Source organism: Contarinia nasturtii, unplaced genomic scaffold (assembly GCF_009176525.2).
Source record: "Contarinia nasturtii isolate CC-2019 unplaced genomic scaffold, AAFC_CNas_1.1 Cnas_scaffold_285, whole genome shotgun sequence".
NCBI lineage: Eukaryota > Metazoa > Arthropoda > Insecta > Diptera > Cecidomyiidae > Contarinia > Contarinia nasturtii.
The window spans coordinates 4,934,037-4,958,923 of NW_022197640.1; the positions used below are offsets into that span (position 1 = coordinate 4,934,037).

A 24,887-nucleotide genomic window follows, 5' to 3' on the forward strand; every position below is an offset into this window, starting at 1 on the left:
GTGTCTGCGCCTTGAACTTTCCATCTATCCATATGTTATCGTAAATGTGCAGTTGTAGTGTTAGCTTAGGCACAAACACACACACACACACACACAAATTCGTTCGCCGTTTCTGTGTGCAATTATCGTGCATGCAGTACACATAAATGGATTGTTTTCATCATTTAACATTTTACATATGATGAATTCACATGTGAGCAGTATAAATTGCATCGATTATTCTTTTAGTGTGCACGACCAATCCAATGCCGTCTGTTTGTTAATAATTAATCCAAAATTCAATTTGTGCTCCGCCAACACACATTCATATTTTTTGTTTTTCATTTCTCTTGTTCTTTCTCGTTTCTTCGGTTGATATGGTTGATTCCAGAAAATGCGGAAATACGGAAATCGAATATCGATAAAACGCGCCAACGAGCGACCGACTGACTGGACGAACGAATGAATAAATGAATATAAAATTGTGAAGGTGGAAAATGTAGTGGCGAGGCTGTCGAGAGAAAGGGTCGAAAAGTGATAAACGAAAATTGGTTACGCCAAAACATTGAAGGTATTCAATCATTATGAAATCAAATATGTAGTCGTGAGCGACGCACGAAATCTATAAACTATCATATATGATATTGATAATGCATAAGCATTTCTTTTTTTATTCTTTCTTTCTTTGCCGCTTACCCACTAACGACCACCAAACAATGCATGTTTTTGTTTGAATTTGTATATGTGAGGGTTTTTGTTCTTCTTTCGATTTTATGAACGATGGATACATGTATGGATATATTTTGTGCGCCGACTTTTATTCCGAGTTTGTTCCAAAGTCCTCGTTCCATTATAATGGTTTATCGATTTTCAGTTACAGTTACTTCTGCCTTTCACTTTTTCTTTCGCAGAATAATTCATTTTCCGTGTGGATGTGCCACATGTGATGTGCAAAACAGTGGCGCTTTTTCGTTAAGTTTCTTTTGATTTGTTTTGATATCAACTAGCAACAAAACAAAAAATAAATAAGAAACAAAGACGAAGAAGCCACGAAAACTTTTTACAAAATTATGTCAAAATTTGTATTTGACATGAATGAATTCCATTGTTGAAATATGGCTTCTTCGGTGTCAATCATTCGACGTCAGATCGACACAATATGATGATGAAATAATGACATAAAAGCATATATCGTGTCTGTGTGTGTGTTTGTGTGAATATTTGTATCAGCAGCTACATTTTCATTTACCGATCACATACCAAGTAAACATTCCATATGAAATATTCTATCATGTAAATATGTACATTGCATGGATGAATAGTCGCAGTTGCACGAAACCCATATCCCAATATTGTTAACTATTAATCCGTAAAGCACGACAATTAAACATTGCCGAATGGTTTGCATTAAATAATGTATTGCACATGACATGCATCAGTCACCAACGATAATGGCATTTAAAAGATACTTATGTACACGTTGACGAAAAAAGAATGCCACACAAACTATGCCGTATATGGAAAGCTTAAATATTTGATTAGGTACACAAATATAGCGTTAACAAATAATAAAACATCAACTGAGAATGTCGTTAGACAATTGTCAATCGTCTGTGAATTGTTTTGTTCATGTTTTCTTTTCTTTTTTATTAATTAAAGCAAATTGTATGAGCGTAATTTCTACGTTGATATAATGATTTGCGGTACAACACGGAATCACTCAATGAATATATCCGATGCAAGCTGGAGATAATACATTAGATTTGGTTTCTAATACCTTATTTTTGGGGCGTTTTTATTAATTTAATCATGAATTGAATTTCATTCGCTGCGTAATGCAAATATTTATATGTTCATGAAAACTAAACTGGAGCACTTGCCAAACTTTGAAATTCTCCATTCGATCTCATATTGTCTCCTCTTGTTTGTTGTTTGTATATCCTTTTCGAAGTTTCATCGATGACATGGCCATGTGCTATGGACTGAACATGTGTTCAGAAGTTTAAGGTGACAATTGTCTGAAGGTTTTCGTTTCGGTTCAATAATCAAAACAAGGACTGAAATATTTACATTGGTTTTTGGTAATATTGACAACCAGTCTTATAACCAGTCAATGTATTTACTCTGTCTTGCTTACCTCACTCCCTTTCTCCCCCTTTCTGGTGTGCATGCACAATAGAAGAGGAGGTGTAATGGTTTTCGATATAAATTTCAATGCCACAATTGATGCAGCATTCATCACCATTTCACCGTCTGCATGACGATCCAGTTGATTTTATGCTAGCTTTTTCTTTTCTAATCATTTTATTTTGCTGTGAGCAGGTCTCACTATAGTGCACATTATGTCTAATCGAATTGAATGTACGTTTGCATCAAAAAATGTCGTTGTATGCCAAAACGGAGCAAAAAAAAAAATATCCATATTGAGACGAAAAGAAAGAAAAACAGAATCATAATGAAAAGAAAACCTAACATGAGTTCGAATGCAAAATTTGTTGAATTTCAAAAAGTTGAATGAATAAGAGAAATAGAAAATGAAGTAAAAAACGATATAGGAGTAGAAAGAGAGTTTTGTTGTTGTTGGACTAACCTTTCCGAAGTGTTTCTTGTTATTATTATTTTTTTGTTTGATTGTGAATGTCACGACTATTTTGACGAAAATGAAAAGAATCAATGAATCTGGTGGTGAAAATTTACCGTTTTTATTATTGCTTTTTCGAGAAGTCTTCGGATTGTTGTGGCACTTGTACTGCTTGCCTTTGGACATTTTTCTTGATTTTTTTTTGCTTTTGCGTCGTTGATGTTGCTGTGTTGTGGTCGTTGTTGTTTTTGTCGTTGGCATCAACAGTTTGTGCCAAAATTGTAATTTCGTTGGTTGTACTTGAACGCAAATATTGGTTGCATCGCTGCATTCGTCCGATACTTTGCCAACATCAAAGTCATCTGAATTGTTTTCACCGTCATTGTCAACATTGTTATTGTCAGAACATTGGCTATCCTCGTCTGGATTATTAACTATAATGCATATAGCACCACGTCTATGTATCGTAGTCGTAGTCGATACAAATTTTGCTCCACCAGATTTATGGTCTAGAAATTGCGGTATTGAATAGTAGCACACAGATAAATTTATATTCATATAAATTTGTTTGTGATGAAGAATAAGAACAAGAAGAAGAACAAGAACAAAGTATATGTAGAACTCGTTAAAACTATCTAGCTATCTATCTATTCTCTATTTATGCAGCTCTATATATGTATTCTATAGCGAAATTGTGTATAGCATTACAAACACAAATAATATTAAACTTGTTTTTAATGTGTTGAAAGCTGTGTGAAGGTCAGCAGTGTGTATATTTGGCAATACGCTTTGATGTGCTATATGCAGCGTCATCAGGCGGCAAGAGGGGTGAATGAGCGCGCGCGTTACACAAATTGCTTTCTCCAATTACATGAAAATATCTCATCATTTTTTACTCACGATGCGCGAGCGTTTGAAAGCTTACAGCTTTGGTGAGATTTAAAAAATAATAATTTCTGATAATGTCAATGGTAACAAATCAGAGCGCAAAAAACATGTTTATAATTTTTTTTTTTAATCTAAAGAAGACTTTTGTTATAATTGAATTAAAACTTAAAGACAAACATCTAATGATACTAATGAAAGAGTGAAAAGCATTATTTAATTTCATTCGAAGGATATAAAACACTTTGGCTAGAATGAACAATTAACTAGTCGTCGATCAGACAATTAGAGATGATTAAATGTAAATCTGTCGAATTACTGCTGATCAACGACGAGCCAAATAAAATCATATCTATTCTATATTATTATTTCTAAAAAAAACTATTTCGTACGAAAACGTTTGCTCAACATCGATTTCTCACTATTACTGTTACATAAAATAGCTGTTATGATAAATTGAAGTGGATCTAATTCAGAGAGAGAAAGAAACAAAAGTTTATATATAACTAAATGACGTTTGCTCTTAATGCAAAAGGTCAAGCGATTTTTGTATTGTCACTAAGTTGAAGGAAAATAAAAATAATAATAATAATAAAACGGAATAAAATATGATTATCGAGATGGGATAAAGCAATTGCATATGCATCACATGAAATGACTAGAGAAAAACGAATGTTATCTTTGTTTTTTTTTCTTCGTTCTTTCGTTTGCTAAAAAATATTAACAAATGAAAGGGAACAAAATTCGATTTATCAATGTTAATAGAGCCAGGAGTCTGATTGCAGTTCATAACAGTGTCGTAAACTATTTTATGATTTCACTCAGTGTGTGTGTACATGTGTTTGTGTGTGTTTATGTATGTGAGCGTGCAGAAAATGGCATTGTTGATTGCCATTAGATGAATAGATTGCATATCTGTTATAGCAGTCTCCTTGTAATGGTTTTCATTTTCTCTCGGAGAGAATGAGAAAGTATTTCTCCAACGTCAGTGTCAATGTTGGTGGGTTTTGTCATTGAAATATGCATGAATATCAGCGGTTAAAGTCGCAAGTAGCAACCGAAAAAAAAAACAAAAAAAACTCTGTGACACATGAAAACGCATTATTCATTTCAAGGGCTATCTATGTGATGAAAGGTTATGAAGTGAATCATAAATCGTTGTGCCGAGACGAAGATGGTTAGCGTAACCTTCTGAATTAGCCCAAATACATAAGCTAAAAGCCACCTAAATAAATAATTAAATCAAAATATAGTTCACTCTCATAATAATATCATATTATGAAATTGTAAAACAACAAACTGAAGCTATATTAAATAAAGCCACCATTTCAATTTCAGTCGAATGAATCGAAATAGTTCAAGAGAACCCCGCTCGATATTGCCATCAACTTCTTTTAACACTTCCCGTCATCTTTTCATTTTTTTTTTCAACTGTGATAAATGTTCATACCATTCAACACAACACAACTCAACTGTCTGATATAAAAAAGTGCCCAACAATCTCGCCACACAAACAATCTTTATCATATCGTTTGATAGATATCTTTTGCCATCGCTTACAAATCAATCAAAAGACAACTCAATCTTCTTCGAAAGCTTTATGCATTTATGTACTCTACATCGCATGAGAAAAATATATTACACATCGTTTTAATGCCCCTTCCCTCTCGCTCTCTTTCTATCTCTTTGCTCTCTGTTCATCTCTCAAGCGTTGTTCTCATTCAATTCATGAGCAAAAGTGTTCACCAAACAAACATGGAAGAAATGGAAACATTCACAGTCGCGGCCAGCCACAAGAAATACAACAAAAAAAGAGAAAAACGACCAATAAATAATGAATCGCAGAGTTGGAAAAGCGAATTCAATTAAAGAGCTTTGAACTCGTCTCGCAGCCGAATAATGTGCATTTGAGAATAAAAACACTTAGGCTTCGATAATCAATCGAACACTAAAAGTTGCATTTTGTTATGCCCGAAAAGCAAAGTGAGAATATTTATGTGTGAGCAAACGCATTTACATTCAATTGGCGCGCAAATCATTTTGCACACATACTAAATTTATACGAAACACATTCACGTCACACACGTTTTACTTATGCATTGGATTTACACTCATAAACCCGCTACTGAGTCCCCCCCCAAAGATGACTTTGATTCTTATCATTTGTAATCATAAATCTCGATCTTGTAATGACTTTTGCCTTGAACCACGACGCATTTCAATCGATTAATATTTCATATTGTTTTTGCACAGCAAACCTTTTGCAATGTGAACGCTCGCGCGCACACGATTGCTCGTTAATTTGGTATTGCTCGCATAATACGTTCCATTTATAGAAACGCATAATTGTTGACGCTTCGTATAAATGGAACGTCACTTTTGAAAGCTCAATGGGCACATAAAAAAACCCAAATTTACCGTGCATTCGCCTGAAAATACGATAGGAAATTATTCAAAATGTGTGTGTAAATGTTCGCTTTTCGCATTCATTCATTTTCCCTCTGTGTTTCACTCTCTATTTTTTTGTGTCTCATTTTTGTTTTTCATATTTTGTCTTTTTGTTCGAACTTTATGGCTGAATGATTCGAATGTATTTTCGTTTTGCAACAACAACCAAAATTCATAGCGGCAACCCAAAAATATTATTATACCTTTGAGAAATGGCATTGAACATCTGTGTCTAACCAATGTTTAAACTTCTGTATTTATTATTTTCGTTCAATTTTTCTTCCTTTGAGCTTTTTGAATGGCGTTCAAGTTTCCGTTCCTCTCTCCGCAACATGAGCGAAAGAACTCAACACTGGTTCATTGTTGTTGTGTCGGCATTTTATTTTTAAATTTCATTTATTTCACACATTTGCCTGCAGTATTATTGTCAGAATGGATTGCCTACTGGATTGCCAGTAGGTGCACCAGGCAAATTAACGACCGAGAGAAAACGCGAATGAATTCAAAGGATAATAATCAGTGGAAAAAGTAGAATTGATTTGCATGTTTTCTTGTTTGTGTTCTTTTTTTATTTTAAATATATTCTTCTCTTCGTGAATTCTCGACATTCGAATGCAATGCAGCCGTCTCTTGCTTATTTACCACACAGCTTTTCACATCGTTTTTTTTTTCTTCTTCTTTCGTATCTTGGCCGTATTTTTCTGAGCGAACACCATCTGCGGTATAGTTTAGTGTACAAGCACACCAAATGTATAAGCACCTAACGATTCGGTCTAAAAAGATCGAAAACGAACGCTCAACACAAAATTAAATCACCCCAGGATAAAAATTTATCCAAATTGTCTCATTGTGTGTGTGATGATATTTATACGTTTAGTTGACACATTAGTCCAATCTTAAGCACAATCGACAAAAAGCTGTTGTGCGCGCAATGCACCTTTTCAGGCTTTTCATATTATTGAGGTAAATACTGTTCGCTTTTATGCTTACCAAGTTTGCGTGTGCTACAATTTAGCCTACATCCAATGTCACTTTATTACGCACACCGAAATAAAGGCATCATTTGCCACACACTAAAAAAAACGCACAAAAGAACCATTTTTCAGATGTAGAATGAAATGTTTGCCATTTGCAACGATGACAATGCCAGCCAAAATGATAATAAAAGTGTTAAAGAAGAGAGAGAAAAAAGAGCAAAGAAATGACAAAGTCGTGAAGGGGGCCACGAGAAATGATATTTTGCGTGCGCCTGACACCAACACACATACTGTGTGTGTTCGCATCAAAACTTCACTGAATATAGATCCAAGAGAGCAACCATAGATTAGAATTTATTGCACGACGTTTTTCACCTATAAATCGTCAGTACTTTTTGTTTTTTTTTTTATTCTATTCTCTGCGCGCCATATTCTCATTGTTAGCATGCCATTGTTAGGGCTGGAAAATTCAATAGATAATCACATTGCATATACACAAACAGAGTGTACTAAATGCATGTGATGTCTTTATTTATTTTGTTACTGTATTATAGTAATTGTGTATTGTTAGACACATTATTTTCATAGTTGCATGAATACCAACAAAATGTGAAGCATTTTCTCAAATGCTCGCGAATCAATCGTTTCCAAGAGTCTTGAGCTACACTAAATAAGTTCAAATTGAAGTTAGATTCAACACACTCAATGGGAACCACAATAAGTATCTATCCATGTACTTATTCAGTTGAGCCTCGACTATACAATTTCTTCTATATCAGCTCTACGATATTTCGCGAGAGAGTGAGCACAACATGTCGCAAAAATGTAATGTTCACTGGACACATACAGTGCGTATCATTATACTGATCTACAGAACTTTTCACATCAAGTGAGTGTATTTTTCACATCAAGGGGTTAGATTTCTAGGAGAAGGTGATAACAAAATTTAAGATGAAAAAAAAAACATTTTTCACTGTGAATATTGAAATATTTATTAATGTCTCCAAATTGCGGTTCAGATACTGAAACAGGGTGGACCCAAGCATTGGAAGTATCATATGGTATACTAAATACATGTGGTGATCTCTGCATACAGTGGTTGCGTGCGACGAATATGCGTGCTCATTTACACAACAGCGTCACTAACGGAGTGTCATCAAAGCAGCGTCAGCAATGTAGCATTATCACTGTATGCGGAGATCACCGCATGTAATACGATATATTATGAATACCATTTAGTATACTGTATACCGTAAGATACTTCCAATCTTTGAGTAAATCCCTGCCTACCCCTATCCTTCAATATGTGATTGGAATCAACACTGTTGAACTGAAGAATACAGCCAGATTCAGCATGTGGATAAACTATTCATGCATCGAGATTCATACGACGAGTTTCAGTGAGTAGCCATATAAAATTGTAAACGATAAATACAATTGTACGAGATCACAAAGTGGATATCAAGGTTTTTTTTGTGTGTTTGTTATATTTCAAGTGGAACTTTTGTGTGTGTGTGTGTGTGTGTGTGTGTTGGTAATACTTTTTCTTTCGGCTGACTTTGATTCTATAAAAAATAAATTATGTCACATACGCCGAAGTCGTATGCTTTATTTATTCACCAAATGTATATGATAACATAAAAAAAGAAGAAATAATGCGCCAATTACTTATTATAGATTGCATGTAGAACTCTGAATGGGCACATTGAAATTGCGAGTCACGCGCAACGAAAATAGTTCAAATGGCTAGCAATTCAATTAAACTCCTGCTTGAAACAATCATTCGCACAAAGTGCAAAGTGAAAAAGTTTACCGTCTATATCAATTACACTGACTCCATCTCATTTTGAGACATTTTGAGCACTTTTTTCCAAATGTGTGCTTTGACGCATGTGAAAATTTACTTTAAGCTGGTAGAAAATAAATGTGAAAACTTTATGTTTACTCCAGCGCCTATACTTATTGTTTGTTTCTACTTTGCGACAGGAGTTATGCACGTTTTTGCGAAGTCTGGTCTTGAAAATGATTCAAACAAATTTGGCGAACGACCGAAGGCATCGAATTGAATCGAAATTGTTTTCGAAAAAGGTGCGGTTACATCAAACGGAAATCAAAATTAAATCTTTCACATGTGCCTAGGGGCTCGGAACATGAAAAAAAAAAAAAAAAAAAAATTCAGTTTTTACAATTTTGTATGAATGTGGTAGATAAATGGAAAATATTGAGAATATTTTGAATATTTCTCATATTTACGTAATTATTTGTCATTATTCAGCTCGCACCGATGTAAAACACACAAAACACAAAATAAAATTAATAGTTGTTGTTTTTATTATATAAAAGAGATTTCAGCCTAAAAAACTTATATTTCTTTGATAAAAAAATAGTTTGACTGAAGAACATCAAAAATGTATAGGTAAAAGTGTTCTAAGCTTGTGTGATTTTATAAATAACATTCCACAGAATGACTTACATCATTTGCCGCCATTTTCATATTTACGATAATCAAAATATTGGGAATATTCATGATTATTCACAGTATTGTTCACACTCAAAATGTACCAATATTCGTGAATATGGTGAGTATTATTGTTTAAACTCAAAATATATCAACATTTCTGATTATGTGTGTTTTTCCATCAATAAAAAATACTTCCGAGCCCCTAGACATGTGCTTATGCATAAAAAGGAAGAAATTTAATATATTTCTCACATTTGTTTTTACAGTATGTTTACCAAAGTTTTTTTTTACTATTTTACTATACATTGAATTAATTTTGCATCTCTTTTTATCTTTCCAAAAATACAGTGTTTGTGATTAATTTCGCATAACAAGTAAAATTGTATCCTCATTGGCATCGATCAACCGTTGAAAACAATCACATTAAACTTTGGGATATTTATAATTCAAAAAGCAATTATTTAAATTAAAAGAATAAACATAATTCCGTGAAAATAATCAAACATAAATTTACCTTACACAAATGCGATTATTTCAATCAAAAATATTATTGACATTTACCATTTTAACAGCGCATAAATTATTTATATACAATACGCGAGTCTATAGATCTATAGATCTATGTATACATTGCATAAAATAAAAATCGGATTAAATATTTATTTTCAATTGAGTGTGTCACGAGTGCAATTGAGAAATATGTTCACATTTTGTGGCCTTTCATCATAGTATGTAGAGTACCTGTACTATAAATACATGCATGCATAGTGCATATTCAAGCATACTGAATAACCCAAATACGTGGTACACACTGAACATATTCCAAAGACAATATTATAAAAGTGAGAGATTTAAGAGTCAAAATCGTTGTACTGTATACTCAAAGCTTAAGCATGATCGTGTCTCATTGCTGAATGTCACAGTCATTCAAATTGATTGGCATGTATTAAAATCCGTTATGATTTCAACAGACTTGCTCTTCCTTTCTTGCACTCTCCATCTCACTTTTTGTGCGGCCCCTTCATTCTCTCCGTCTCCATTTTTTGCTCATTTACTTGCAAACGTTTTGAGGTAATAAACTATGGAAGTGTACACTTCGATTTACCTTCGGCTTTTCAATTATTTTCATTGTTCATCGTGCGTAATTATGTTGATGGTAGTAATATTAGCAGCGAATTGAAGCGTACGAACGTAGTTATTTAATAAATATCGTGAGTCAACTTTCAATAAGAAATACGCTATCAAACACGACAGTGAAATAAACGTTCACCCGCACCAAATACGTTTTTCATTCGAATCATCGTCGTTTAAGAAATATAAGCACTTTAGCAAGATATCGCATAGGAGAGGGTGGCAAACGAACGGGCTAATGTGCACAGATGTGTTTCTGTTGAGTTGGCAAATACACTATGAGTGAATTAAAAAGTTTTTGACGCAGTTTTGCTTGTATACAGTGAAAAGACTACAATATTTGCAATGTATATACATAAAACGGAGCTTAAGAACCATATGGTGATAGTGAAAGTGAACGAGAAAGAGAAAAAGAGAATGAGTATGTATTTTGAAAATTTCAGCGATAATTTGTGATTTTAATTGAACGAAAGATTATATATGCTATATGTTGTATATACTATTACAGTCAGAATTGCAAGTGGATTTTATTTACACACTCGCATTGCGTGTATATACGAATGATTTTTGTATACATAAATAATAATTTCGCAGAATAAATATGTTTATTGAAGATAAAAGAGGCCGTATGAATGCATAACATCGATATGCTTTTGAATATAAATATTCTACAATAAGTTGTCGCCAAAGAATTGCCATAAAGACATTGCAAATCATGACAAACGTTTCGAGAGAATATCGCTGTTCACAACACTGCGTACACACACAACACTCAAAATAATAAATAAAAAAAAAACGAAATGATAAGAGTGTCTTTACACCTCAAATATACGGAACATATAACATCGAATGTCGTCGACGGTATATTGGAGTAGATTGATAGTGTAAAAGTTTGACTTAAGGTAAATGCTTAGCATTCTGACAACGTTCACAGTGAGAGTGACATTGGCAATATATCTTAATGCGGATGTTTAGTTGTAAAAATAAGTAGGTTTGTCAATTCAATGGGAATGGGGTAAACTCGTTTCCACTAACAATGGTTGACATCTTTAGCACTTCGACTGAAGATGTTGATTCTGGTTTTGATGTATTTTGAAATATGTTGTTGCTTTTACAAATGCAGAGAATATATGATGTTCAAGTTTATTTCAGCAACCATAATAACAACAAAACCGAAGTACGAGAGACAAATACCACATCAACAAACTGATTTTGCTCATACCAACAAATATTTGAAGTGGAATGTTCAGGTAGACAGATATGATTACATTTGCCAGAGATTTTCCGGTACAGAGCTCAAATGATGCACCACCGATGTGCCCAATGATCCGAATAAGGTCATATCACAAATCGTCGATTAAGTGCATTTAATTATTCTTCCTCTTTTACGTTTTTTTTTTTCATCATGCCCTGGCATTATCTTTATTCCATCAAAAGCTCATATATTATTTTATGTCACTTTTAATGAAATTTTATTTGCAAAGGGCCAACCACAATGGTTTAAATCTATTCTTAAGACAAAAAAGAGCTTACTTTGTGGCAAATGTACATCTCGGTTCAAGCACTTTAAAATGAACGTAATTCTAACATAATTTCCCACAATTTTGAACTCAGTATAGAAAACGACGAGGGAAATACGATTTACAATGAGAATGATACCTCATGGGCAGGACATACATATACATCGGCGAGTGTGATAAATGAATTAGAAATCTTGTAGAAAAAAATTATAAACGGTTGAATAAAACACTATACTCTGCGTGAAAAGTAAATTTTATCGATCGGATAAAATGCCAATGAGTGGAATTTTTCGTGGAAAATAGAAAGGAAAAAAATTAGAAAAGAAACGGTTTCAATTTTGCTCCTTTCACCGTTCAACGTTAATATATGTCGTTCCAGTTTCTATTTCAAATATACGCGCGATAAAAGCACGTACAAAAAAACCGAACGTCGAACCTTTAAAATACCTATATCTAATGTTTAGTGTTCATCCGTTCACAGCTGTTAACGGGGAGTTGGTCGGGATCAAAGCATTTTGTTGTTGTTGTTTGTTCGTCTTTTTCGTAAATTTTCATTGAATTCGGTTTTTCTCTTATCTTTTCATTGGCGCATTTTTTTTATTTTTGTTTTTCTTCGTTCAATTGAAGCTACATGTTGAAATTGCCTGCATTATTTCATGTCTGTTTCGACGTAGCACAGTTTTGGCCACGATTTTTTTTTATGTTTTCGCTTTCATTTGCGTTTTTTCTGGCAGCCGTTTCGCGTAGCCAGCAAGCTCTTTATAACGCAGAAGGTGTAAAAAGAGACTTTTCGCGTCGTAAATTAGAATTTTAAATTGATATACTTTTTTTGGTAAAGGTATGCTTAATGTTAAAATGTTGGATAGAACAAATAGAACCAAATTGAAAAAAAAACAGCCGACAGAAGTAAAGGGAGAGGGAGAGATAAATATGGTCAAAGAAGAGTAAAAACCAAATGGGACAAAAAGAATGCGAAGAGGCACCGAGAGTGTGTAAATATTCTAGTCTTATAGAAATTAATTCAATTTTATCCAACAAATTTTTTATCGATGAATGCTCTCAATGGCTGACGCTCGATACATGTTTGAAGTGGCGTTTTATGGAAAAAAACAATGTTTACTCAGTCATATGTAGGCACTATACATATACTTTCTTCATTTTCTTTGGCATCATTATTATTTCTTTATTTATTTTTATTTCCTTGTGGTGTTGTGCAGCTGTTTTGTCTTCGAAGTAGCCAAATTGACAACACACTTGAAATAGATAATCTAGAATGAAGCATAGAGACAGATACGCATTTGGTGTAAATGAACGAATGAAAAATTACTGTATTTTTACGCATAGCTTTCAATGAACGAACGATATTGATTAATATAAACATCACGTAAAATATTTTCTAATAGCATAATTCAATATTATTTTTTCCAAATGAACCGCATGAACATTCATTTCTTCGGAAAATGTGTACACTTTTACCCAAACCATCGTTCGCATTCTATCATCCATTCTCATCCATTTGTATTATTTCAATTTTTGCTCTAGGATTTTCGCTTATCATTTTTATTTCATTCATTTGTAGCGAAAATTGTTTGGATTGCTTGCACAAGAATGGCTAACAGGCATTCGAGAACAGTTACAAATAATTCCATGAAAATTGAACATGAGAAACGCCAAGTTCTTCGAGGTGTGTTTACACATTGAATACAATAACCGACACAAAGATGAAAAAAAATACCATTAATAATTTGCGATTGGCAAAGCTATTACAGTGATGCTGGATGTTATTATTATATTGTTGTTGCTGGTTATGACGCTGAAAGCAATCGCAGCTTTAACAATCACTGAAAATTCTATATACAGATTTGCAACGAAAACCAAAACGCTACATTTTTCACACTCAGGCCTCCACTTTTGGTGCGCCTCCTCGCTCTCTAACTGACACGATTTGCTCGGATGTTTGTTGTGGTGGTAGTCGTTTTCTGCTTAAAAGCCAATATATCTTATAGTATTTTGTATTTATATTTTTTGTTTTCAACTTTGGGCCCGTCAAATATATACTATCAAGATCTGTTTCGAAAATATAGAAGCCCGTTCATATATGCTTGTGGCTTTTATGTGTGCATATATACACATAGTGTGTTGTACAAAGTAGAAATATCGATGCCGCTGATGTTGGATGAATGATATGTCGTTTTGCCACCATTAAGTATTTACTGTTTCCATTCCGCATTTCCGCATGACTTTGTACGCTCATAAGTTTGCGTTGGTATTTTGTCTTTGTCTTTGTCGACGGATTCTTTTTTTTTCAGCGTGAATTTAGAATTTTCATCTGAGGGTGAAAAGCACTAGAATTGCTTGAAAAGCACGTTTGACACATAATGTTACATTTTAGCTGAGTAACTAACAAGAGTCGAGGATCGTCCGAGAAAAGAAAAATTGAACGAAACTAGTTTGGCTGCAATCGAAACGAAATTCACTCTAATTTGGGCCATTTATTTAAAAACATTATCAATTTTGTGGATTGTATATTTGTATGCCGTCCAGGGCTGTTATTGGCCCCGGATAAGTGTAGAATAAGTGAGCGCCCGCACTCATTCCATATTATTTTCCATGTGCCGAAACTTGAATAAAGGAAAGGACAGCTTTTGCAAAAAAAGAATTCCCGCATCTCTGCAGTGCCTATAACAGGTTTGACGCCATCAAACAAAAAGCACCAGTTACATAAGTGAATATTTCCGAATATCATATTTTGTATTCTTTTTTATTCAAACCAATGTATTTGCGGAAAATTCGTGTTGGTAGTTTCATTCATATATACATAAAAAAACATGGTGACTTTCATCCACTCTTGTCTAGTCTGTCCACCCGCGCAAACATTTTACCATGGCTCCAATTCAACTCGATTCGAAAATGTTAAAGCAACAAATATGAAGATATTTATGGCTAAACAAACATTCGAAGATACCGATAAGTAAGAGCAAGTAATATGTAAAGTATACATACGTAAGAGATTTGTAAGATAGACATTACATATTCGCCATCATCACTTTTGATCAAGACTGTGCACTGGGAGACGAACACACATGTATTCTCATGAGTCTGAATTACGCCATTGGCAAATTAAAAAAAAAAACAACTTGAGATATATGTTGAAAGTCGAGATTATCAGTATAAATACAACCAATTCGGGCGGATTACAATTGATATGGTTTTGGTTTTGGGCTTATAAAAAAATTTCTACCTGCAAGAAATCACATTGTGTTAGGCTTAGTGTTTCAACACTTTTATATCCTCTCTGAAAAACGTTGAAAACGATTGAAATCGTTACAACAAATATCGATATCGATATCGATTTCGCGTTTATTCAACCCATTCTATTTGTCGTTATTATACTAATAAATATGCTACAAGAATCTCATTTGCATGGATGCATAATAATGAAACACAAATCGCCACGTACTGTCGATTGGAATGTCATTTGAAATACTCAATGAAATGGGTGCGAAGGGATTACCCAACGTATTTGTTTATAAAAACGAAAAAATCCTGCATCACATCAAAAAAATAACGAGACTTTTCGCGGCGATTATATAAATTGGCAATGTGAAATGAAATTTGATTCAGATCCAAAGCTATGGATGTGTAAAAGATATGAGATATGAAATGGAATGTATAAATAATAATGGAGCAAAATGGTTGACCAAAAGATTCGGGTTGAAAAAAAAAAGTAATTGTCACATTCGAATGTTGGTCGAAAAATAAATATAAAATTGCAAACGATGCCGAATATGTGTTAATTAAAATTGGATAAAACACAGATCAATTGACAAAACCAAAATACTTTTTCATGTCATTTTCAGTCAGCGGTGAAAAATTGGATGGTTGATTTTTTTTTTACGTTTCTCTGCCATCAATCGATGTGTGCGACATACGTGGAGTTGAAACAAATGGTGGATGACACACATCGGGGAATGCTTTTAATTTAAAAACGAGTTAATTTTGAACAATCAATTCGGTTTGTAATGAAATCACATTGAAATGCAAAACGATTTTTTTTGTTTAACATTTATCATGATAACTTTAATTTTCGAAGCAAATATTTATTTTGAAATGGGTCTAATTTGATGGACAAAATAGTTTTTGGTGCAAACTAATTTCAATTTTCCGCCAAATTAAATGATTTACTGCGTTGGGCATGCAAGAAGCTATGACAAATTTGCATTCAATAACACACATTTCATGATGCCATATTTAAATTTAAAATACATATATAAAAAACATTTAATGAAAATCACATGCTGACACCCATTGACATTTGAATTCTAAAAAATAATAAAAATCAAAAACAATCTAAAATTGATCGAGATAAGTCATAAATAGTGTGTGCTGTTGCGATTAACTAGATTTTATCGATCGACTGACTTTTGTTTTGTTTTTATTAATTTTGTAAATTCCAATGATTATTTTATCGTTTTTATTTCACTTTTAGCGCTAACTATCGCAAACACACATGGAATTGCACCTGAAGGTAGTAATAATGCATTAAAACACATATCATAAATCAAACCGAATCGTACGTGATCACAATAATGCTTGTTCATTTCATGTCTAATTTACGTGAAGAGCATATTGCGAACAAATGCGATCGGCCAGATTCCAATAAGAAGGAGAAGAAAACAAAAAAAAAAAAAACATTGAGCCACAAGCAATAGAATGTTCAATGCAATTCACACTTACTTGTTGATGTTGTTGATCCAGATCGTGCGGCATAGCTGCTTCGCTGCGGGCAAATGTCGTCGATATTAAAATCTTGTGATTTATTGATAACATTGATGTCGTATGTAACGGATGGTTTACGAATGCGACCGCTGCCCATATTACCCGTTGCACAACTATTATTTTTATCACATTTCGTCCTTGAATTGATTAACGCTAAATCGTTTTTGATAAAATTTTGTTCGCCGGCTGCATTGCCATTATTGAGCGTTGAATTGGATGAACGTAGATTTCCGCTACCAATTTCGTTCACTTTTAAATCATGCACCATTATAATATCGGAATCGGTTCGAATGCTAACTAAATGCTCGAGCGGTGAATTATTATTTGCAATCATTTCCATTGACATGCTAGTTGTGTCCGACGCATTTATCATATGCGGACTGAGATGATTTTGCGAATATGAAAAATAATTTTGTACCGGCGAATGAGCAACCGTTTGCTCTTTGTTTATCGTTTTTGGGCTAAGCAATTGTTTTGGTGTTACTGGCGGCGATGTAATTACTAAATTATTTACCAAAACGTGACCGGTGTGCAAACCAACGTCGGCATTTAGATTGTATAGAACATGCTCTTCATACGGATGATTCATGATAAGTTTTTGACCATCACAAATGCTTGAAGTGGACACAGCATCAATTGGCCAATCCGATTTCGATTTTATACCCTCGTCTTTCGTTGACACATTGACTTTGTCCACACTGTCAGCGGTCATGATTGCATTTTGGTTAACATTTACAATTGCATTTGGCGAATAATTACCCAAAATACTATCGCAATAGTCGAATTCCTTGGAGTTAACCACAATTTTGTAATTAAATTTATTGCTCGTCGATTGCCGATCGCACATATTTTTATTATTTTTTTCGCACTGAAACAATTTCACAAACATGTCAAAGGCATCGTGAGATTGATGGAATCGCTGTCTCGTCTGATGTGATTGACTATAATTGGATGGTGATTGTTGGTCGGCGGTGTGTGTGGCGGGCGTTTCATTGCCCTCGCTTAGAACACGTTGAATGGACTTTGATTGGTTTGCTTGGTCATACTTTTTGCTGCTGAGATAACAGCCATTTAACGATTGTGATAAGTGATTGTTAAGTCCTTTGTGAGCGTATTTTTTATTTGTTTGGGCCAAATCGTGTTGGAGATTAGCGGTAATTAATGTTGAACTGGTTGAATTCATTGGATTGGTCGTCATTGTCGGTGTTGGGGTTGTTGCTGTTGAAAGCGTTAGCACCGTTGCCGCCGTTGATGGTTGCTCCAATGAATTGTATTTGTTATGATTAATCTTGGGAAATTTTCCATTGAGAATAGTCTTGAAGGGAATTTTCGATTTCAATGTAAATCGTTTTGATCTATTGCCAAACGATACAATGAAATCAGAGTCACTGAGCGCTGACATTTTATGCTTTTTACTCTTGATTTTCTTTTCACATGCATTTATCGCATTCACACCACCGATACATGATTCACAACAATCGATGTTATTTTTCAATGTTAGAAAATCGGGATCGCTGCATGCTTGTAGCTGCAAATTTCGATTTGTTTGTTCGATTGTTTTGTTTGTAATGCCCGCCATTGCCGGCGACGTGGATGATGTGAAATCGGTGCCGCCATTTTGTTTTTTAAAATATTGATAATTATCTTCGATAAAACGTGCAAGATCTTCATTATCACTTTCAATGGTTAACGTATCAATGGCATTTGTCGGTTTGTTATTTGGTTGGGTGTGAAAGCATTCCAATGGTTTGTCTAAGAATTTTTTTTTCGAAATAAGCGGCTGGAAATGATTCTCCGATTTATTTTTGTTGCCATCCTTTAAATAAAAATTTTCCAATGCAATCATTGATGGTGCACTATCTGTGTGCGCAACACGGTCGTGGGGTTGTAATTGTTGTTGTTCCAAATCTCGTAAATCGATGCTGCTTCGACTTAATCGTCGTTGTGGTGGCGATGGTACCCGCAAAATATCCGCATCACCATCATCGACCGTCATACTCTCGACCAGTTGAACCTAATTCAAAAAATTAATTGAATATAACCATCTTTCGATAAGAATACTAAGCATGAATTTCATTTTCAGTATATTTAGACCGAACTAAGAACATATAAGTTATAATTTTAAGCTGTTATTGTATCAATTTACTTTAAATTCGATTCGAAGATATCAATTCAACTTAATTTAATTTAAGTCCATGAAATTTTTATAGTTTTGTCCGAAAAAATTTAATGCGATCGAAATGCATACAAAAATAATAATAATGAACTAGCATGAAAATAATCGGCAAATTGGATTACCTCAATGTTGCTGAACGAATGCTGACTGCTCTCTTCTTTTAGATCCTTAAGCTTTGAATTTAGGTCACAATCGCTGGGATGATTATAGTTAATGTGATGATATTGGTTGAAATTATGTGCATTGTGACCCATTTGAACGCTATTCAAAAGGATATTCGAACTCGTTCGACTCAGCGCTTTTCGCTGACGTACCGCTTCCCTGTAGAGTATGCCCAGCACAATCGACCAATCCACATATGTTGTTTTTTTTTTTTGGAAAATTGTCGGTAATGTCAATGGACAGCAACATCAGCAGCACAAAAGCAAAAGATATACAATTGAATGTTGAGTAAAAAAATATACAAGAGATAATTTAATCTAAGGAAGTAAAAGGAGATACGAATGGGTCAGAATAAAAATCCGACTTGTACGCAGAGTCCATAAAAGTGGAACACAGCGTTTTTTTTTTACATAGAATTGTTGTTGTATTACAACAAATAAACTATGTAAAAAAAAACTCCATGTTCCACTTTTATAGACTCTGCGTACAAGTCGGATTTTTATTTTGACCCATTCATATGTAACATGTAATATATATTTTGTATATTCCACAAGATATGAAATGCATAATCCGATTTAATCATACCGGTTCGAGCAATAAAATGTTTTCAATTTGAATGAACTTCATACGCTCAATTCGTATCTCTTAAAAAGCTCTCGTCTATATGTGCACCGTGTATATGTATACATAAAATATATACGTCGTTCGTTAAATCGACAAGGTACTGTGTGTACATCCAACATTGAACATTGTATGTAAAAGCTGCTCATTTTTCAGTTTGATGTTTCAATAAATCTGAACACTCTTCCGTTCTCTATTTGGATCCGACTATCTTTTCTCATTTTATAGTGTGCACAAGTTCACGCATGTAAAACTGAGACCGAATTGAATCTACATATAATTTAGTAAATATTATTTCAAATGGTGCTGACAGTGCTGTTAATCTCATATAAAACCACAACGAATAATTAACACATGCTACAATCATACTGAAGTCACCACATGAACGAATTTAATCATTATCAGCGAATTACTGCTCCCATCGATTACCGGAAAATGCCACACATTAAGGTAAATTCCAAACTACAACAATTTGGCAGTAGTGGTGGACATAAGCACTTCGATCGCTTTTCTTTGAATAAATGTAAATGAAAAAAAAAATCGGAAGAGTCTGACACAGTGTGTGTGTATATTTGAAATTAAATGACAATATATGCCACAGATGTTTTCATCTTCTAAGCAATACTACCTACCTAAGTAGTAGTATAAACACAAAATGAGTACATCAAACTTTCTTTTCGAAAACTCTATCCGAAATTACACTTCACTCAGTACGATGTATGTATTCGACCGTAATTTATTTATGACGTTGTTCATTTGATTGGTATCGTGTGTGATGGGTTATATTCAGTGCTCAGATGAGCATCTAGTTGATTTAAATTCTGGAAAAGCATTTTCGAATGGAAAACGAACGAATTTGGTTCAGTTTTCACTTCATTTACCATCGAGCCAAATGTTGTGTACGTGGCACTGCTTATAACACGTATCTAAATTTAAAATTGTACTATTAATGGATGGCAAATCGAAAAATAGACAAAAAACACGTCACATGAAATAAAAAAGCATATGCGAGGCTAATGCAAAGACGATAAAACACTGCAAAGCGATATGCATGACTTATTAACGTGTTGTCAGACAGGAAGCGTAGAAAACAAACAACAGCTTACAATATGTGTTTTTCGATAAAAATAACAATTTATTCTTTTAGCATCGAGAATTTTTTGGTATTGTGAGTACGGTGCATTAAATACAAGTGCTGCTGAAGTGTATGCTTCAAAAGGCTAACGGAATGGGAGAGGGGAAATAAGCTTTCGAAACAGTCGTGTCGTATCCATTACATTATTACACATTGTGTACGCTCTGTACATTGTTTATATGTTCAGACAAACAAAATACATATTTTATGTATGTATAAGTATGTTTGACAGTCTTTGCGAGCGCACTTTCATTGATTCCGTACAGAAAATTTCCTGTTTCATCCAATGCATAATATGCACACTGATGAGGTGAGATAAAATTCGGATGATAAAACGCACCGGGAAGAGGAAGGGCAATAGTGAGTGAGTGGTGTGTGAAAAGCAAATCTAAGGAAATGAAAATGTTTATCGCTATAAATTTATTCTACATAATAATTGTTTGTGTACGTCTCGCAAAGTGTTTGAATAATAACGTGTATTGATGAGCACATTGAATGGAATCAAGAGTGAAATTGAATGGATTCGAATAGTTAACATTCATGTTGTGGTTCCATGCATTTAGCGATTCATAAATGAGTGGCTCTCAATCCGTCTCATATTACATAGCACCAAAATTTTATCTCTCTCATAATTTTGTTCCCCCTTCCATTCTTCATTGTTCGTGGGTATTCTCTCGAATGCCATTTAATCATATGCAGCCAAATCGAGTCACGATAAGCAATCATGTATCCAATGTTGTTATCATTGAGCCCGTCATGAAGCCATGAAATCGACGGACGCAAATCATAAGCAATTCAACTGTACGGTTTATTGAGTGCCATTTCATGAACATAGTATATACATAAATTATTTTCCATCAAGACCAAAAGTATTCTGGTTACACAGCAACAAGGTCTACAGCTCAAATCTTCATCTTAACATTTTTTGGTAAATTCAAACCATAACGACCACGACAACAGCATCAGGATAAAGAGGAGAAATGAAAGAAAAACATGCCAACAATTGACAAGAACGTATTTTGATTGAATAAGAAATATCCGGCAAGTTCACTAAATAGATTCAAAGCCATAAATTGGTCCAAGTTTGATGAGAAATGAAGTGAATACATATCTTATTGCACACGAACCATAAAGTAAAATGCTTGGCAAATATTTTTAGCACAACAATTTGTAAGTGTGTCGTTGGCCACACCAAAAAGTGAGTTCGAGGTATTTTTGGTGCGAATGTGTATACTTTGTGTATTGTTGTAGTCGGTGCGGGAAATACATTGCGTGTTGTCTGTCTTTCGTTTATTCCATTCACGACCGACTAAAGAAAATGAACGGAACGAATGAGCATACCCAAATTGTTTATATACTTGATATCGTAGTGGTTGAGATACTTGAGCTTAGAAGTATGCTTGGCTTTGCGTTGCTTTACTTTGTTTGGCACGAATGTATACATTGATGAGACAGCGCAAGAGAAAGAGAGAGAGAGAAATTGACTTAAATAGAGATTTTTCCGTCCATTCGATTTACCACCCAAAAGATGTTTGCTAATAAAATATTTATTCTTGTTATTGAAGTTAAGTGTATGTAGATCGAACAAATTAGCTTCTGTTAATTTAACTTTTTATGTGTAGCACGTTTCGCTTATGTTTGTTGTTGGGCGATATATTTTGCGATTTTTTTTTTGTTTCTTGATAATTTGCATCTACCACATTTCTTTTCGTTTCATTTATAATTATACTTCCGAACATAACATAGAATATTTGTGTATTGTTTCTTTTTTCACTTTTTTTTTCTCGTCCATCAACCTTATTTGATTCGTTTGAGTCGCACAGAACCAAGCACAGTTAAATTCATTCAGTTTTGTATTATTTCATTTCCCTTCGACCATGTTGTAATAAAGCTTTCCGAGCCAAGTGTTTTTATTGTCATGCACATTACCGAAATAAATAAATGAACGCGATTTGAACAAATAGCCAGAGTAAATGTAAATTCGCATGACTCTCTGCATTGTTTTTGTTATATGTATTGCTATATTTGGCTATCAATGTCTCTGATTTGTCTGCGTTTAGATTCCATGAACAAAAATAGAATATCATTTTGTTGGCGTTGTCATTGCTGCTGTACAGTCCAAGTGGATTGGATTGGCGTTAGCAATTTTTCATGCGGTGTGTATGTGTGACTGGCACAATGATTATGACTGTTTCTTCCAGTATAACAAAACACGATATAATTATCAAAAATTAGATTTATCTCAATGTGAATTGGGAAAACACTGAACACTTAAAATGTGTTCATTTCAGCCTATAATAACCGAAAAAAGGTAGGCCATATATAGCCTTGATATATCAAGAAATCGAGATGCACAAACACATGTGTATTCTTTCGTTAATTTTGTTTGCCTTCCTTAGTCCTCTTGAATTACACGCAAGAGATGGTAGCTTTGCTCTGTGAATTGGGTGCACTTAATCGCATTTCGTGTTCGATAAGTTGAGCGTAATTACTTGGCAAAAGTTTTTCTATTATTTCCATCTCCCCTCCCCCTCTCCTGCCGTCCTCTTTCTCTATATCGCTTGCCATACTTCGAAATGCCTTCAAGCGTCAAAAAACAACAAAAGCAACGAATGTGTGAGTATGTGCGATTTAGTGCGTGCAAATGAAACAATACTGAAGCAGTTTTCTATTAATTACGGTCGATTTACAGTTATTGGTGTAATCCGGTTCGAAACAAAAGAAAATGTCAAAATGAAAAGAATAATACGAAGTAAAAAAAAATAGACGATGAAAAAGCACACAATGTGTGTATGAAAGAAAACTTTGTTTAGTTGGCTTCTCATTTTTATTCGTTTGCTTTCTTAATATGTAGCATCTTTGGATATATTTCATATGAGCTGAATAAATGAGTTTCAATTTATAAGAGAAATTCTTTTGTTTTTTTAACGAGCCATTATTTTATGTATTGTATCAATTGAAAAGATCGCACCAAAACCATTTCTCATTCGAGATTGCTGACTGAGTGAATATATTTTCAAATGAAATTCGTTTTTGTTTCAACTCTAGAATGAAGTCAAATCCAAAGGTTAATTAGAGTTTTTTTTGTGATTTTGGAGTACTCAATGCGGAAAAGTGACTGTTTTTTATATTGTATATGTTACACACCAGGTGAAATGATATTTTCATTGTGCTAAACGGTCATCAGGTAGAAAAAATGGTAACAGTTAAAATGAAATTAACAGCGCAAAAAGCACACACGATTAAGAGACTGTCTGAAACAATTTATTGCAAACGCCATACCATACTGTTTTCAGAACGACAAAATATCAACATTTCCTTTCAATTAGTGTAATAAAATATGACAAAACACATTAAAAATGAAATCGTTTTCAGCACGAGACAAAACGAGACAGACGTTTTTATCAAATTTCTATTTCTATAGAATATTAAAAGCAAATAAGATTTTCAATTTCGATGCCGTTTTACTTTTTTTTAAATTAAAAATAAACATTTCAGAAGATTATGTTTGTAATTGAGAAAATAAACGCTATCTTTTTTCATGCTCATGGTATGTGTTCCTAAAATGACCAACACATTGTCACCGTGCACCACATTGCTTCAACAAAATCCAATTTCCGACGATATTATTTTATCCAAAATGTAAACTGGGTGTAATGTCAGATTATTTTTAATATTAACATATAGAATCTATAAATTGTGAAAATTGAAATTGCTTCGGCTTTCATATTACCTGTAAATGCGGCAGTACATTGTAATCATCACAAGTCCAGGTATCCAAAAACTAATCGAACTCGAAATTATTGCATACGTTTTATTTGCAACGAAAATACAGTCATCGCTGTGTTCAGCTTGGTATTTTAGCGCATCGTTTGTTGTGTACCAGCCCAGAAATATTGGTGTAAATGATATCAGAGCCGGCAGCGTCCATACATTTGCTAACATAAAGAATACCGTTCGATGTGTCATATAAAGTGAATATTCAAGCGGCCTGACTATGCAAACAAACCTTGGGTTTAATTGATTGAAAGA

General features: G+C 33.9%; 1 protein-coding gene across 2 annotated transcripts in view; it reads right to left on the reverse strand.

Annotated features, from left to right (window-relative positions):
- LOC116337655 (octopamine receptor beta-3R-like) overlaps positions 1-24,887 on the reverse strand; it is a 63,311-nt gene that overhangs the window by 17,352 nt on the left and 21,072 nt on the right. Inside the window, exons 3-6 of one of the 2 annotated variants that reach the window (XM_031762407.1) lie at positions 24,589-24,864; positions 19,060-19,258; positions 16,720-18,775; positions 2,677-3,069 (exon numbers count right to left, since the gene is read on the reverse strand). In XM_031762407.1, coding sequence (XP_031618267.1) covers positions 2,677-3,069; positions 16,720-18,775; positions 19,060-19,258; positions 24,589-24,864 — 2,924 coding nt within the window. The remainder of the gene's footprint in view (positions 1-2,676; positions 3,070-16,719; positions 18,776-19,059; positions 19,259-24,588; positions 24,865-24,887) is intronic. The other variant, XM_031762408.1, reaches the window with a different exon arrangement.